General features: G+C 40.0%; 1 protein-coding gene across 5 annotated transcripts in view; it reads right to left on the minus strand.

The window, feature by feature from the left end:
* Positions 1 to 13,278, minus strand: part of lrriq1 (leucine-rich repeats and IQ motif containing 1) — a 39,788-nt gene extending 26,510 nt beyond the window's left edge. For all 5 annotated transcript variants that reach the window (XM_008410866.2, XM_008410864.2, XM_008410867.1 and 2 more), the window contains exons 1-12: positions 13,045 to 13,278; positions 12,432 to 12,522; positions 11,004 to 11,164; positions 10,758 to 10,832; positions 9,125 to 10,606; positions 8,842 to 8,994; positions 8,606 to 8,756; positions 8,276 to 8,469; positions 6,960 to 7,087; positions 6,730 to 6,803; positions 6,358 to 6,451; positions 1,340 to 1,495 (exon numbers count right to left, since the gene is read on the minus strand). In XM_008410866.2, the coding sequence (XP_008409088.1) occupies positions 1,340 to 1,495; positions 6,358 to 6,451; positions 6,730 to 6,803; positions 6,960 to 7,087; positions 8,276 to 8,469; positions 8,606 to 8,756; positions 8,842 to 8,994; positions 9,125 to 10,606; positions 10,758 to 10,832; positions 11,004 to 11,164; positions 12,432 to 12,522; positions 13,045 to 13,137 (2,852 nt within the window). In that variant the 5' untranslated portion in view covers positions 13,138 to 13,278. The remainder of the gene's footprint in view (positions 1 to 1,339; positions 1,496 to 6,357; positions 6,452 to 6,729; positions 6,804 to 6,959; positions 7,088 to 8,275; positions 8,470 to 8,605; positions 8,757 to 8,841; positions 8,995 to 9,124; positions 10,607 to 10,757; positions 10,833 to 11,003; positions 11,165 to 12,431; positions 12,523 to 13,044) is intronic.
* Positions 13,279 to 17,642: the final 4,364 nt, after the last annotated feature.

The following is a 17,642-nucleotide window of genomic DNA, read 5'->3' on the forward strand; positions in this document are numbered from 1 at the left end:
ATATATATATATATATACATACACACACATACATATATAAATCTTTCAGTGAAGGTAACTGAAAGATTTCAGTTACCTTCAGGTAACTGTTCCAAGCTTGAACTTTGAAATAAATCCCTGCAAACAAGAACTCTCACAATTTGATCCATACTGTGTTGTTTGTGAATTACAAAAAAATGTACCACTGCTGAAACTATTATTATTACAAACTCAACATCGTAACACAAGCTGTATTCAACTCAATCGAAGATATACCACAGCTTCATACCTTACAGTCACCATTGAACTGGCGTGTGGCACCGCTCTCACCTCCCCTAAGCTTCAGTCTGACACAAGGTCAGGTCAGAGGTTAAATGGCTGTGTCGGCTCATGCAAAGCCCCCCAAAATGGCTCATTGTTCAGAGGCCAGAGGGGTAGAGAGTACCCAGTGAGGGGTGGATATGTGGGGGGAGAACCACACTGCCCCCCCGAGCCATAGGAGTCCTCGGCGTGACCCGTTCCAGTGGTCGCTGCCACGTTTCATCTTTTGAGYGACATAATTCAGAGAGGTCAAGAAGATAAGCAGAAAGCTGACCGCCGCTTTAAGTGCTGGTGGTCCCCGTGGCGCAAGGGGCTTCAACACTGAAGGACTTGTGAAAATAGATGGACGTTGTCTTTAGGCTCACCACGCCTTGTGTATCAGACATAACAAGGAGAGAGGAAGCATTGCTCGCTGCTTGATGTCAGACGGGTTGATCGGCTCAAGATAAAACAAAGTGGTGTGCAAATGCCTGTCAACAGACGAGACAACTGTTGTGTATTATCTTTTGTTATTTGATCATTTTTTTCCACTTTAATTCTATTTGCATATGACTAGTCAAACTAAATGCTCTGGCTGGTAAAGAAAAGTATATGCTTGATTTGGGACTGGGACTGAACTGGAACACACTATGAATAATACAACTTTAATTAGCCGTTAGTCCGTAAAACACGGGAAAAGCATCACCACCAAAGTACATCACTAATAAAAAAGGGTTAGTGTTAGTCTTGTGGTTTATTCAGACCAAACTTTGCATCTTACAAAGTCCTGAGGTCAAATTTTTCATAAATCAAAGAAGGCCTTGAATAAATTTAGGATGTACTTTCTTTTTAGCCAAAACTTCATTCCTATAAACAGCTTTCAGCTGTATTCTGACAATCCAGTACTATCAAAAGCAAATGAGCAATTTCTATTTTACTTAATGAATTGTTTAGCTAAATCTCTGCATCAAAAACAGTAAAATGGTAACTGATGGGAAATGGATTGTAGCATCACATGGACAGTGTCAACTTCGTGTCAAACGGTCTCGTCTGCTCTTACCTGAACTCCCTGCTGAGTCGCTGTTGTAAATCCTGAGTTTGTTGAAGCTGCAGCTGACAGAGCATGAGGAAGCTGTCGGTGGCCAAGCTAAGAGAGGAGAGTGTCTGCTGGCCGTCCGCGGCCTTCAGGCCAGCAACTGCTTTCTGCAATCTGAACCTGAAAAGAAAAACAAAACATGTCAGCTTTACTCTGCTTTCAAGCTGCTTTCAACTTCTACGTTCATCAGGAAGATTTTTAATATTATTTTATAGTTGTTTGACTAAGAAAAAAGAACATTCTCTTTCTCAAGGGAGTCCTGGTCAAGTGGCAGCAACAAAAGGGACAAAAGAAGCACCGAATGATGTGAGTGAAAAGCATAAGAAGCTGCATTTCCATTACAAGTGTGTGCAAAACCTTTCCAATATTCCGATAAAGTCTAAAAAACTACATTTTTCGCAATTGTGGCATTTCCATTAAATAATAAACGCAATTAAAATCGCACCTGATTAAGTTGGTTCACTCGAAAAACATTCCACGCTCTGATCCTCCAACCACTTCCTGTCATCTTCTTTGTCTTTTCTGCCAGTAGTAACATCTAGTTGTTGATCATGTGACTCATGTGATGCAAAAAAAAGTGTTTCCATTGCAGTTTTGCGAAATAACACAAATTTTGATCCGGCTGAAATAACACCTCATGCAAGAGCCAAAAAGTTTTATTGAAAAAAATTAATTGAATAGGCGTGTTTCCATTTAGCAAATGTATTTTCAGAATGGTCAATGGAAAAGCAGCTACTGGTGAACCTCAGAGAAGAGAGGCAGGCTGAGTCAAACATCTCAAAAATCTTTTGTATACAATTGCTCCCTCACAAACAAGAGTAAGCTTAGGTTTATACACTTTTCTCATTCCAGATTTGAAAAAATTATATATAAATTACATAAACATGTAGCATTGTCCTTAGACTAGAGGGAGGAATCGCATGTGAAAGAGGTAACTGTAGCCTGAGGCAAAGGATGTGCAGGCAGAACAGAAATCTCTAGAATCTGCCCAAGAAGTAGGCTCAGAGCTCAAAGCAACTAAAAACTGACCAAATGTGGTCAGTGATCAGTGGGAAAATACAGAGCTGGGAACGCTGCAGGACACCGGGGAATAGCAACAATAAAACCTGCACAAAAAATGCACTAAAATATTTTACTGCATCAGGACTTGAGCTCTTGCCAAAATGATTATCAACAGCACCACACAACTTTAAGTCTTCCCTCGTCTCTCGGTGACAGATGACAAAATACTTGATCTACATGTTTAGACGTGTAGATGAGTTTATCCCAAAGGGCAAATAAATGTTATCGTAACTCATGGCATCCAAGTATTTTCAAAAAAGTTGCTATGGATGGTGATGCTGTAGGCAGGAAGGACTTCTGGCAGCAGTCAGTCTTGCAACGAATCTGAATAGGCCTGACTGAAGACTGCTGCTGTATGAAGCAACATGTCCTGAATGACATCAGTGGTTGAATTTTATGGAGCATCATGTTTAAAGGGACTTTTTGAGTTCCTAGTATACAGTAAACTGCCTGCAGTAGATGACTTTGGTGGTGTTATTTAACATTAATCCAGATTAGCAGGCTGCTAAAGCTCACAGCTGCTCTGAGAGGAGCCAAGAGTAAAGTGGACGTCTACTGTCTTTAAAGGCCAGCTCTAAAAACAAAACTGCTCACAATCCCGCCTTCTTCTCTGCTACGATACATCTTCTTCCAGTCAGCAGAGCCTGTCAAGAAAGCTGACGGGCCTCTAGATAAATCGGTTTCCTGAAGAAGTAAGTTGCTTTTTCTTTTCGCCGTTAGCACATTTAGCAGAGCATACGCAAGGTTGATTGACAGTGTCAAGACCCTCCACCTGGGTTTGATTGGTTGTCTGTGGTCAGGAGATGGCAATAGCAGCTCAGGGAGAAGGTGGAGGACATCGACCTTTTTACAGATTATCTGTCTCAAACACTGTCATGACACGGTAACAGTTTTAACAAATATTTAAAAAATATATATATAAAAGTTACATACTGGAACTTTACGAACTCATGATCAACTAAGATATGAGGGAGTATTTATGCTAGACAAATGTAATAATTATTGAATAGTGAATTAAAGTAAGAAAAAACAAACATTCAAAAAGTCAGCGTTGTATATATTTTGTAGCATTATCAGTGGGTTTGCAAAGGGGGTCCCAAACCCAGAAGCTAATGCTGTTTGGGGTTGCCATGACATGGAAAAGTTTGGGAATCCCTGAACTAACCTTTAGCTTCCTCTGCACATTATTTGTCAGGTTCAAGTCAGGATTCTGGTCAGGCCATTTCTAAACGTTAGTATGACATTAGAAATATGTTAGCAAAAGTGAAAGGCAAGTCAAAACATAAATCTGCCAGGGGTGTAAATAATTACAGGCCTAACTGTAGAGTAGATCAGCAGGAGATTCTATGATCTTGACATTTTAAGCTCAAGCACAGACAGTGAGCATGTGCTATTTTAGCAACGCTCCCACACAACTCTGACAGAAAGACGAGACCGCAGAAGACGAGATGTGTGTTTACTGTCAGGGAAGTTCCAGTGTGTATGAGGTCCGCTGGGTCTCTCTCTTCGTAAAAACGGGGATTAGATTCCAGCCCTGCGGGCATGTAGTCTGGGCCGTTGTCGTCAAACAAAGCCTCAAACCCAAAATATGACCTTTCGGGTTGTTTCATGACCTCATTAGGGTAAGGGATTGTAATTTGATCAGAAATGTACACCTCTGTTTCACACTGGTGAGAAAAATATGGAAGAGACTGTAAGTTCTAACGCAGTTTGCTCTCGTTCTTTCGTGGTTTTTCCCCAGCAAATTTGGGCAACAAGACTGTACTTCATTCAGTGAAGACTTCCTCCAAATGTTTCTTAAAGTGCTGCTGATTAATCAGTGTTTTCATCATCATCATCTACATCTCCTACACCCTGGGCTGCCAACAGGGTCTGTAACTCTTAGCGCCTGCCTTTTGCTGCTTTAATTTAGCTAATGTTATCACTGGCTTGCGATGAAAGGGTGAAGGTTTGGGAGAGGAAATTCTGAGGTTTACTATCTTAGATGGCAGGTAAGGTTAAGCAAAGTTCACATTAATGTAACTTTACATTAATGTAAAGTTTAAGTTAGGTGTTAAGAAGGAAAAGTTTGAGGGTTACTCTGGTCAGAGAAATACTGAAGTATAACCTACAAATACTAAAGTACAATTTATTTAAAATGATCAGGACTTGAGACAACTGACATGTTCATGTCATTTTTATTAAATTCAAGTCAAGTTTCAAGTCTTTCACCCAAAAGACTTGAAACTAGACGTCTTAGACTAGACGTAAGACTGTCTGAGTCAGTCAATAATACTGGATCGCTGTAGGTTCAGAGTTCAGCTGTTCAATTGTCATGAAGTTCTTTAACTTATTCATAATGTGTCAAATAATATAAAAGTGCTTTTTACTTTATTATTGTTATTCGTTGTTAATAGTTCTTGTGATCATTTTGTCCGTTTACTGCACCGTAAGCAGCTTGACAACTTTCTTCTCTCCTCTGAATCAAAACATTTTGAAGATTATTTTATATATTTTTATAAATTTATACTTTTTTTTTTTTTTTTTTTGCTTTGCCACCCCTATGTAAAAAAAAATTTTAGGGGGTGCGCCACTGAGATAAATTACAGCATAATGAGAAACATGCCATGTAGCGAGTCAATTACACAAAAGGTGTAATAAACTTGACAGGACGTTATTTTATTATATTTAATAAGACAAAATTGTCTTATATGAAGCAGGAAGCCTAACGATGGAAGAAAAATATGCTGGAGATATATGAAAGAGATTTTGTTGTGAGATGACCAGAAGGCATTAAATACAGCATTTAGTTAGAGATATTTTAGAAGCAATGATTCCATTGACCATATAATTGCACAATATGACTTTAAAAAAATTAATTCCCTTAATAGAAACATGCCAATAAAAAAAAAAAACACCAAACTTTTTATGCAATTAAATGCRATTAAACATGAAACCAGATAGAATGCGATGGAAACACTTTTTGTAACACACAAGAAGACAACAGGAAGTAGTTTCAGGATGATGACACTGCATGTTTTTTAATGACTTATTGTGTGACCAAACTTATTCACTTGTGATGTTGACAAAGTTTTGCGCACATTTGTAGTGGAAACATAGCTAGTCTGCTCATTGTTAAGAAGCTACTGCTAATGCGAACAAATCGCTAAGGACCATTATAAACCAGCAGTCCGCAACAGACTGGTAAATCAAACGMACCTAAAGGCCTAATGAACATTTAACACTGGAACTGGAAGACATTCTAAGTATCCAAAATAAACATATTCTAATTAGTAATATTCATATCATTTTGGCACATCAGTATAACTCTCCATAACTAACACACAAAGACATTTTCATTTTAAATCAACTCCTTGAAACTGTTGTAAACATCTGTAAAATATTTAGCAGCTGTAAATTAATGAACAAATTAATGATCAAAGATAATTGACCTGTCTGTTGTACCAACGTTTTGGGAATTATACACACTTGGTGTGGGGCTTCACTACACACAGATGTGTGTGTGTGTGTGAGGGGAACCTCACAGTAATCTAATGGGGCAGGCGGGATCACATGTTTAATCCTGGGAAGAGAACAGGAAGGCCTATGTTCTCCTGGAATGTTTACACTAAATCAGCCAATAGAAGAATTTGATAGACAAATATCGGCTTTTCSGTGGCACGCTCTTTGGACGCCGTTCAAGGCAACTGGCGTTTCAGAGAACAGGAAGCTGGAACTTTTTCTCAAAGAATTCATTTAAATGCGAGAGCAAAAAAATGTGACACAGTATGCAGCAAAAACAGCTATTGAGTCAATACATTTAGCTTAAGAGACCAGCAGTGGTTGGTGTGTTTAATGTTGTAAAGTATAAACTATGAGACATACTGACACATAAAAAAAACAACATCTCTTTCTATCCATCTATTAAAACTTCAGCTTACTTCCAATCAGTCTCCTGCTGAAGAGGATTCCCTGTCAAGTGAACTTCCTGTAGAAACACACATCCCTCCAGATTTTCACACACATTTTGTAACTCTGAGGAGGAAAAACACGGACATTTACATTTAAATTTAAACACAATGTTAACATTACATACACACATCATGGGAATTCACAATTCTCAATATTTAGCAGATCCTCAAGGGAACTTCCCGACTCTGATCAAGCACACCAGAACAACTTAACAAGTAGATATTTGAAAAACAACTAAGGATTGCAATGCCATCATTTTTAAATAACCGAATCAGTACAGTAACCAAACTAAAAAATGACACAAACAACACACTCACTGTTTACCCAAGAAAAAGTTTTACCTGACAGGCAGTTGAATCTCAGATCCAAATGTTTCAGAGACACAAAGTCAGTCACGGAGGGCAGCTGGGTTATTCTACAAAACATAGAGAATTACAGTCATTTCACAATAGATTCCTTCCATAAGTGCATGTATGTTTAAAGGCTTCGTGTCCAGTGTAGATATTACATGCGACAAAGGAGTTGCAGCAGAACAAATACGAGTTAGAAATGAAGAAAACAAACGATGAACCTGTTTTGTGCGACAGAGAGATGCAGGAGCAGAGGAAGCCAGCAGCCAGCGAGGTCGTGCAGGGAAGAGATGTTGTTATCGTCCAGAAGCAGCTCTCTGAGGAGAACCTGGTTGTTCAGGCTGGGGGGCTGACAGAGAAACAAGCTGTCAGTTCACTCCAGCTACACTGCGAGGTTAGACTAACTTTACACTGCTGCTGCTGCTGGTCCAGCAGCGACTGGCCGACCCCATCCATCAATGTCAGTTGCTTTAGTCCTGCTGTGGTTACTGTCATCGGCACAGGCTCCAACTGAGGAGGCTCTCCCAGTCMGTCTGCTGAAAGGCAGGCTAGGTCTTTATTTTTGGCACTTTACTTTCCTGTAACTGCCGTGGATTTAACCTCAATTACAGAGAAAAAACCTGTTAATGAAAAAGCTTCCCATCCCCAATTTTCATGTCTAGTCAAAGGGACCTTCCCTTAAATGTGTATACTTTAAAAAATGTGGAGCTGTACACCACTTATTTTATATAATATGGCCAATTGGAGGAGCATATGTTCATGTATACTCGCCTAATTGGCCAGATCATTAACTTCAGATTCAGTTTTATKCAGATAACATTCAGCTGTACTGCTCCTTTCTGTTTTTCAAAATACATTTTCTCAGCACCTACAAGAAGTAACAAGCAGGTCAGACTCTTTAACTTGGCCATCAAGCCAAATKTAAGTTTTTTTTAACAATCTGTGTCTCTTGAAAGTCATTTAAAACAAAATTGTCCAAAACAGTCAAGAACTATTTCCAAATTWAAAAGGTTGGTTTCAAACAGGAATTTTAGATGYTGATTTATGSATTTATTTCCACTCCTCTCTTCTACTGTATCACCTGTATCAATTTTTTTTTTTTTTTTTTWAAAGGCCCTTTATCACCTTCAGCTTGTCYAACAACTCGGCAGCAAGAGTCTAAACCAGAACAAACAGAWGAGCACACACTCTTGTTTTAACATATTTGCACTGTTTACCTTTTCATTTTAGAATCCATTTTAAAGACTAATACTGGTTTTAACATCCAGGGCCCTGCTAAGTTACTGAATTGTTAAAAAAGACTAAGACTTGAGCTGCAAGTCTTGTGGACTTGGCCCACAAGCAAAAAACTACTCATGCTCCCGAGGAACGGGTTTATAAGTCGGAGGAGGCCGCTCTTTCCAGACCTCCTCTTTTTTAAAGTTGTCTTCAAAATCTTGACTTTTTAAAAAAGCAGCTGAGGACATTTTTATTCAAAAGTGCCTTCTCTTGAGATTTTTTATCACTTATTTTGATCACCTGGGGGTTTTTTTTTTACCTCAGTAAGGCTGTTAGACCKTAGATCCAGAGTGTGGAGAAGAGCATTGTTCTCCAGACCCTCAACGTTCGCCAGATGGTTGTGGGAACAGTCCAGGTGGTGGAGAGTATAAACATCCYTAAGGCCTTTGGTACTAATCAGCTGGTTGTGGTCCACTAACAGCCTCTGCAGCCTCCTCATAGACTCCAGACCAGCTAGAAAAAAAAAATTAGAAGCTAATTGTGCAGGCAGAAGCTCAGGAAGAGCGAAAAKAACCTGACTTTCCCGTCTTCGGGGCAGTGTAAAAGAAGGGAAATCCTGCCCTCTTGTGGAAGTTTCTCTTGTTCTCACCGATGCGAGTGATRGAGTTGTGAGACAAGTCGAGAACATCCAAACTATGAGCGTCGTTTAAACCGCGGATGGAAGTCAGCTTGTTGTGGGCRAGCCGGAGAACTCTCAAACTGCCCATGTTTTCAAAGTCCAAGAARGAGATCTCATTTTCCTGCAATCAAATGGTCAAACACAGCTTTTACACAAAACGCTTGACTCATTTGGTGTGTATTTTGATGACTAGAGTCTATGTTCACCCCTAAATCCATATAGCAGAGCTCCTGCAGCTGGCTGATGCCCTCCAAAGACCGGAGACCGCAGCGTCTGAGGGTGAGGGACTGCAGTCGGTCACACTGGGCGAGAGTAGACAGGCTGCAGGACGCCAGGTCTTCTAAAGTCACTGTRGTGACCTGACAGAGAGGATGACACATTTCAGGGCTTCAGCTAGCATAAACTTCAGCGCACATCTGCTAAAGCCTGAAGCATGCACTTGGATATTAATTGGTCCTATTTGACTTAAGATGTCAGCAYCACTGTTACCTCTAGGAGGGACTTTGTGCCTGTGGACTCAAGCAGGATGTGTGGACAAAGAGGGACCAGCGCGCTAAGTCCATCTGCCCTCCTCGTCGTCCTCTGGCTCTGGGAGGAACCTCTCTCCTTCCTCTTGTTCTGGAGGGACAATTCGGACCAGGACACACAGTGTTCCATCCAAGACAACCTTTTCAGCTCCGTGTGCTCAGGAAGGGAAGCGGGCAGAGAGCAGGAAGAGGCRGAAGGCTGTGACTCTGGATGTATTTGGCCAACAGTTTGTAATGCGGAGGTGTCTGAGATGTTGTCGTCTGGGTGACGGAGCGGGGCGGCTTCACAGATGCTGCGTTTTGCTGTGGCCTCACTAGGTATTGGATCAGGTATTAGGGAGGCCCGCTGACCAGTTCTGCCTGACTTCTGTGATTCTGAAACGTAATTTTCTCCTTTGTTCTCTTCCAGACAATTGCCACTAATCGGCTGCAGATCTGTTTTTGCATCAACGTCTCCTACATCTTCAGTTGTTTTCACCTGTTGGTCTTTTTCAGCTCTGTCCACTTCCTCACCTTTTGTCCCATGGTCTTTCATCAGGTTGTCATCTTTCTCCACAGGATCCTTCAACTCTTCCTGTATCTTCTCTTCATCCTCTGTTTTTTCCAAATCTTCTTCTCTGTTCTCTCGTTCATATTCTTTCCTTCCCTTCATTTCTTGCTGAACTTTGGTTTCATRTTCTGTGTTTCTTTGCTCCTCTCCTCCGCTCTGTGTAAAGGTCTCTAACCTCTGTACGATCTCTTTGCCTCTTCCCGTCTCCTCTTTCTTTCTTAAAAGGAGCTCACTTTCTAAACAAAGACTCTTCCAGTTATCCATCTTTCTCTTATCTTCACTTTCTCTGTGTGGCATTTCATTCTCTAAAATTTTCCTGTCTTCTCTTTCTTGGTCTTCCTCTTCCTTCCTCATTTCTTCTTGATTCACCCCAACGTCATAAAGGGAACTAATTCTTAAATCTTCCTCTAGTCTCGTTTCTTCATCGTCCTTCTCTTGTATTGTGTTCAGTTCATCCTTACATGTTACCTGATCCCTGTTTCTCTCTTCCTCCTCCGTTATCTTCTTTCCAATTACCATAAAACATCTCTTCTCTTCCGTTTTTGTTTCCTCTTCCTTCTTTTCCCTCTGTCCCTGTGCTTCCAGTTGTCTCATTTCTTCCTTCTCCCTCCTTCTTCTGTCTTCCTCAGTGTTTTTGTCCTGTTTCCGTTTTCTGTTTTCAGCTTCCTCATGTTTCCTCGTCTCTTCCGCCACTCTCCTCTCTCTTTCTTTTTGAAGCCTCACTTCGATGCCTCTTTGGTTTTCCTCTCGTCTTTTCCTTTGGTCCTCCTCTTCCTTTTTTCTCCTCTCTTCCTTCTCCCTTATCTTTGCTTCCTCGTCCAATTTTCCTCTTTTCTCTTCTACAATCATCATCCTCTCTTTCTCCACTTGCTTTTTGAAGTTACAGAGGAGCTCCTGGTAAAGAAGCAGTGGTTATTCAATTTGCAAAGTGAATGGTGAGGTTTAGGTTAGTTGAATTAAACTACATTCTTTGGCACCTTGGTACACATAAAAAACCTTAAAATAAAATCTTCAAAACAGCAGCATGTGTGTCCTGCAGACYGACCTGGTGAAGCTGCAGCTCCTGTTCAAGTTTCTCCTGAAYGTTTCTCTTCCTGAGCTCAAGTTCCATCTGCTGAAACTGTGGACACCAGGCGTTATTAAAAAAATATCAAACATCCGTTTGCTAATGTCAAAGTCAAAAACCAACAATCTGCATCAGGTTACAGATTTTCTACACTGGCAGTGTTACCAACATCCATCTTTACTCTACATGATGAGACTGAAGCTGAGCGTGTCCGCTGTGGCTTACCTGTTCAGCCTCCGTGATCCTCCTCAGCTCTTCCTGGAAGTCCATCTCTCTCTGCTGCCTTTKCTCTGTTTCCTGCAGCTGCTCTTGGTGAGGTTTCTCCCGCTCTGGCCGACAGGCGCCGACGTTCAACAGAAAATCTTTCTCAGTCTCTGTTTTATCGTCTGTGAAAAGTCCATTAAATGTTCAGTGTTGTAAAAATAAATTTAATAGATTCCCTTTTGAGCATTTTTTTTTGTTATGTGTACATGTTCCAGTTCATCACAGCAAATGTTTTAAATCAAAGATCACATCCCGAAAAATATCTGCATAATCTGTAAAATCAGGGGGTTTTTTTGTTGTTTTTTTACATAGGCATGGATTAAATGGTGAAAACCAAACCAACTTGCCCCCTAAGCCTAATTAACTAGCTGTGCAACAAACCATCATTTGCAATAACTGACCAACAGTCTTGTACAAGAGGAACTTAGTCTTCTGTGCAGAACTGTTGTAATTCAGCAGCATGGAATGAATTTTCCACATGGCCACCCAAAACCAAARCCTAAGAAATGGAGTGGGAATCCTTTCCTTTCGTTAATGCCTTTATTTCTCATCTGCTTTTGAAKGTCTGTAGATGTGCTGCTTTCTGAGACGCTTCYGTTTACTTGTTGTCAGAGAAGCTCTGTTTGTGGGATTTCTTGCTTCTAACAGGGGTRGCAACAATCAAAACAGCAGTAAACTGGCTTGTAAAATATTGTTCTCATGATCAACTGGATCAATGTATATAGATATTCTTATTTATGTTTTGCTTTGTGTAATAAGTATGGAAAAGGATTAGGGCCACTGAGAATAAAATAAACTTGACTCACAACATTCTAACACTAATCCTTTTTTTTGTTGAAAATTGTAACTTTTTTCTCAGAATTCTGAGAAAAAAGGTTAAACTTTTTTTTTTTTGGCCCTAATTCTCTTCTGTACATYGGGAATATACAGCTTCATCTAGGAAATGCACTGCACTGTATCCAATTTTGTAAAATGTTGTCTGTCTGCAGATGGTGAAGATTAATAGTTTTAGCCCATCAGCTCAAATATATATTATATCAAATATGTACATTTCCATAATATCTGGATGCTCTGATAAAGATTCAATCTTCGTTTTAGGCCTGCTGGTTCTGTACAGTCTGACATCAGTAAGGGAGCTAAAAAAAGGACATTGGTGACCTCTTGTGGACAATTGTGTTAATCGTTCACAAGATTATTAACTGAACCAAAAATGCACATTATAATTTGATCAGGAATAAGTGCTTCTGATTTTTCCGCCTTGTCCGGATCGTAATACCTCATCTGAAATATATTAAATATGAGGGTTTACTGAAAAACCATGTCTGCCACAACATTACAGTAAGTCTTCCCCCAAAAAAAGACCATTAATGAATTTCTTCCTAACTATACCTTGGAGCTCATCGAGGATCAGTTTCTCACAGGCTGCTGCTCGGCTTTTTGAAGTCTCAAAGTAGCTGATCAGGGAAGGTGGAATATCATCCTGGAATCAAATAGCTTGTTTAGTCGCATGCTGTCTTCTCTTCACAATGTGTAAATCTGACTGGGTTCAAAGTCAACTTGACAGATATTTCTAACAAAAACTCATCTGCTGTTGAAAACTTCTGCACTTCAGTACTGATTTTTTATTATCCCACTTTAAGTTTAACTTATTTGAACTGTATCTGATAGACTAATGTAGTGTAAGGAAAATAACAAATGGCTTAGCGTTTTTATTTCTTTCTTACAAATGGAAATCTGAAGATGCAAGAGAATTAATACTGCCCATATATATAAATGCCAGAAAATTAATGTCCATGCCACCTTTTCATGGACATTAAAGGTCCATGAAAAGGTCCAATATTTGAAATATTTGAAATATTTTAAGATTTCAAAATATCACATGAAATCTTAAAAAGTATCTTGTGTCAGAAAAGCGAACAATTTCAAGGGGTGTGAATACTTTAGCGAGTTTCTTCACTTAGGTAAACATTCAACAAGCCTGCTGTGCCCATATCAGACTCACCAGCTCGCTGTTGTAGTTGCCCGGATTTCCTTTAGTTTTATTCGTATTAAGCCTTAGTAAGTTAGCTTCACATACGTCCTTGTTCTCCGTCATAGTAATAAAATGGCCTTACGTAATTACCACTTTTCGTACTTGTCTTGTGTACAGTTAGTAGTAAGCTATCGAAAAATAGTCCCCAGCTATACTACGAAGAAGATAGCTGAACGAACATGACCTGCATTCAGTGTTGAGGCGGTTTCCATGGAAATGACGCTGCGAGCTGCGTCGCTTCACGTTACGGTCCAAAGTGGAAGTGGAAATGGTCTTGAAAATAGCTTGAGGGGAAATGTATACTTGTCCTGCAACAAATATCTGAACATGCTGCTTTAGTATATAGTGAATTACAGGTGGGCACCTTAATAACGGAGACGGGCTTGAGGCGTATTATTTTATTCATGTTTGCTTGCTTGTTTCCCTTTCCATCCAGTGATTTAGATTTTTGCATTGTTTGTTTGTTATTGGGGTTTTTTATTGCTTCCTGGCAACAAGAATTACAATAAGCATAAACGGGTTTTTTATTATTATTTGAGTGGTAATATTTTTAAGGGGATTAAATTGTCAAAGCTTGATGATGAACATTTTTAATGTTTTAATTTGGTACTTTGAATGTTATGTGGACTGACCACAAAGGAGCTCGAAAGCTTGACTCCATTAATCAACACCAGAGGTAGTTGTTTGACTACCTCTGGTTACTTGATGTTTGGAGAGTTTCAGTGCAAACAAAAAGTCTTTACTATGTGAAGGAAATAATTGTTTCAGGGTCGCTTTAGTGAGAAAAAAATGATTTTGGAAGCTGACTGAGGTAGAATCACATTTTCCAGAGATAATTTAAATGAAAGAGAGAACATACAGTTAGTAGAGAAATTGCTGTTTGGATTTACACAATTAATTTTAACTGAAGTAGGTCAGCGTTTCACATTACTTTAGCTTTGTATTTCTTTGTTTAATATTCATTGATCATTGAACATAAAAGGTAAAAGGATATATGTAATAAACATTCTCCAGGTTGAATGTCAGAAGAAGATTGTAATCATTCCTCGGTTTTCACCCTCAACCCATGATAAAGATATAATCTTTAACTGCAATAGCATTCTCTTACACTGAATATTTTGTTAATTAATTTTTTTTTTTTTTTTTTTTTTAAGTCCCAGAATCCTTACAAAATCACTCATGGCATGCCTACTGGAACTACAGTGGTTAATACTTTGACCATACAACCTTTTTATGCCAGTACAACAGCTACTTTTCTAACATTCCATAAAGTTGGAGCACACAGAGGGAGGGGTCATTTCCTGTGGATCATTCAGTCTTAGGTTCTCTCTTAAGCTTTATTCTCTTCCACTCACCTCACAGGTTCCTGACGGACCTAGGTCTGACAGTCATCGCAAAAGGTTGCCTGTGTGTGTTTGGTCATCTGACATTCTGCCACAATACTTAACAGAGGACATGGTCTGCTTTGCCACATATTCGTCTGTTATTGGTGTTTAGTAAACTCGACATGGTTATGTTTGTGATAGAAGTACAGAAAATGCTTTTTCTTGGCATGCCTCCCAAAAAAACTGCTTGGTGTGTGGATAGTGTCTAATACTTGCTATGGACAACTGCATGGTTACGCAGTTAGTAGGACTGTTGCCTTGCAGCAAGAAGCTCCACTGGCAATGGAGTTTGCAGGTTCACCATGTGTACATGTAGGTTCTCTCAAGGTACTCCATCTTCCTCCTACAGTCCAAAAACATAACTGTGAGGTTACACACTCCTAATTCTCCTTAGTTATGAGTAGATGCATGGTTGTTTGTCCTGTGTGTCGCTGGGGTGGGCTGGCAATCTGTGTACACTACCTCTCTCATAATGACTGCTGGAGATTGGCACCAACCAATCTCCAGCAATCTCCCTGATAACAGGGTATAGACAATATAGCTGACTGGATAAATTTGTGGCTACTTCAGTGACCCCAAGATGGCAGTCTTTGCTAAATTTTTCTCCCATTCCTTACCATGCTTGCTAAGCATGGTGGCTAAACAAACTTTGGTTCTCATTCAGTCTTACTTCTCACTATTGCTATGACTGTAAATATCGACACATTAAGACTGGTTGGTATTTTCTTGAAGCCATCTACTGTAACATGAAGATTGGAACACGTGTTTACTTTGACATCTCCATTTCTCTTTCTCATTTTTAAGAGAAGTTGAAAGAAATCGCTAATTTTACTACACGAGATTGTTGTGCTGGGCACTAGTGTGGATCAGTAGGCAGAGAAGTAATCTTGCAATCGGAAGTTTGTGGGTTGTATTCCAGCTTCCTTCGCATCTTGGTGCATCCTTAAGCAAGGCACTTAATCCAAAGTTGCCTAATGAATGTGCGTGTTAGTGAGTGCAATTGGGTACTGTGACTATTAAGTACTTTGAGTTGTATGTATGACTAGAAAATTGCTGTAACTATTACATTGAGGATGCTGTGTTCAAGCAAAACAAGCAATGTGACTTGGTCAAGTTACTTAGTGACAATAAAATGCAGTGTCAGCGACTTGTGTGGGCATTTTTGTGAGGCTCGAGCAAGGTCAGAGAGGCTAAGTCTTTGTGGGTGAATCACAGGAACAGAAGCACAAAAATCCAGTAGAGTGGGAACAATGCGGACGTTTTTTCCATGGTATTTGTGATCACAAAGACCTGGTGCTCTCCTGTGGTGAGAACTCTGCGCTGGTTCTCCAGTCATTCACTTTGAGGCGATTCCATCGGCCCACACAGGTTATACCATCCACAGTTGTCGTGGCTCTCTAAAAGGGACTCAGTCTCCTTTCTCAGAGTTAAAAAAGAAAAGAAAAGAACAGATTGTTCTTTCCGGAGCGTTTGGTCTGGAAACAAAAAAGCCCTTTTCCTGGGCTTGTGACATTCCTGGATGAAAGCGACACAGCAGAAGAGAGTCGAAAGCTCAAACTCAGTTTGCCTTCAAAGCCTGAGTCAAAATTCTCTATGACAGCAAGATGAGCATCTCCAATCCTTATGTCCCCCCAATGTCAACACTTTCAGAGTCTTCAAAGGTTCAGCACAGGGATTATTTTTGCTAAAGGGCGATACGGGTCAAAGCACAACTTCTGTCCTGCAGTTGATGGGCAGATACAGGACAGTTTGGTGCTGCTGCTGTTGTTGGAGTCAAAACTGTGTGTCTCTTATGTTTCATCAGATCCTCTAAGAATTATTGAACAAGTTCAGTTGCCTAAAAAGCCTCCATCAGCAAGCCTTGTCTGCTCCAATTAGAGCCGGGGCCTTTGTCGGTGAGCAAGGTGTCCGTCACTTTTGTCCAAGTGCACAGGACTCAGACAGCGACCAGACAGGGCCAAACTGCAGATTTAGACAGCAGATTACACCAGTCAATGACTTCTCGAGCCGAAACGCAGCGGTGGTTTGGACAGCAGCCGTGTGTTGACTCTACCAAGGATTTTCTGTTACTCATCTGTAGCCACTTTCATTGGGCATATTAAGCCCATCATTTCCATCTGAAGGGTTTGACGAAAGAGAGAAGTGGGAGTCGACATTTTACTAGAATGTATACCTCCATCTTTGGGTTTCTGCACAATGTGCAGTACTTTGCATGCTCTGTGGATACAAAGTGTGCAGATGTCAATGATCCATAAAAGTAATTACAAAAAATTGAATGCCTTAACATATAGAGTCCCTGGAATGCTTTTGGAGTTTTTGTCCAACTTGCAACTTCAAACTGCACTGTATTTTACTGGGATTTTAGGTCATATAACTAATGCAAACTATTTAATTCAGTTTAGTGGAGCAGAAAAGTCTGGCCCCTTGTAATTTCGTACCCCTAAATAAACAACCAATAGCTTTCTGAGCTTTTATGAAAATTAAAAATCAGACTTCTTCCAAATCACCATTATACATAACTTCTATCACGGAAAAGCCCACTAAAATAATGAAAAATGTGAAGCAGTTCAGATGGCATGGATAGTTTTGAAAGGTGCTACAGTCTCTTTTGCAACCTCAGCCTGATTCAGTCAGTCAGGTAGGTGATTGTAATTACAAGCTGGCATTTTAAACTCTCAATGCACTGATCCACATTACATGCTTCTGAGAACAAAAGAGATCACATTCGACCTGATTTACACACATTACGTGCATGAGATGAGAAGGGCGGAACCTGGGGAAATGGTACGTGAATCACATTATTTGTTTAATTAGTCAGATCTTTTCTTGCATTTTCTTTATGGTTTTTATTCACTCTTTAAAACTTTCCAAAGCTTTAGATCAGACTCATATGTCATATTGTTCATCCAGTTCAACTCCAACGTCTCCAGTAAGATTACTGGTCCCGCAGTGGGCTGACGAAAGAGGTTACTCAGCTGGACATGAACGCAGATTTGGATTGTCTTGTAAAGTTAGCGCTAAGCTGCTAGATTGCTCTTAGAACATCTAAATCTGATTTAAATGACTGTGGGATTGATGTGATTAGAGGTTCTCTTCAGAGGGAGTGTCTAGATTTTTTTTTACTTAGGGGGGGCAGGCAGGGGCACACATTGTAGAAGGGTGAGAGAAGGGTGAGACACTGAA

This window comes from Poecilia reticulata, linkage group LG6 (assembly GCF_000633615.1).
Source record: "Poecilia reticulata strain Guanapo linkage group LG6, Guppy_female_1.0+MT, whole genome shotgun sequence".
Classification (NCBI taxonomy): domain Eukaryota; kingdom Metazoa; phylum Chordata; class Actinopteri; order Cyprinodontiformes; family Poeciliidae; genus Poecilia; species Poecilia reticulata.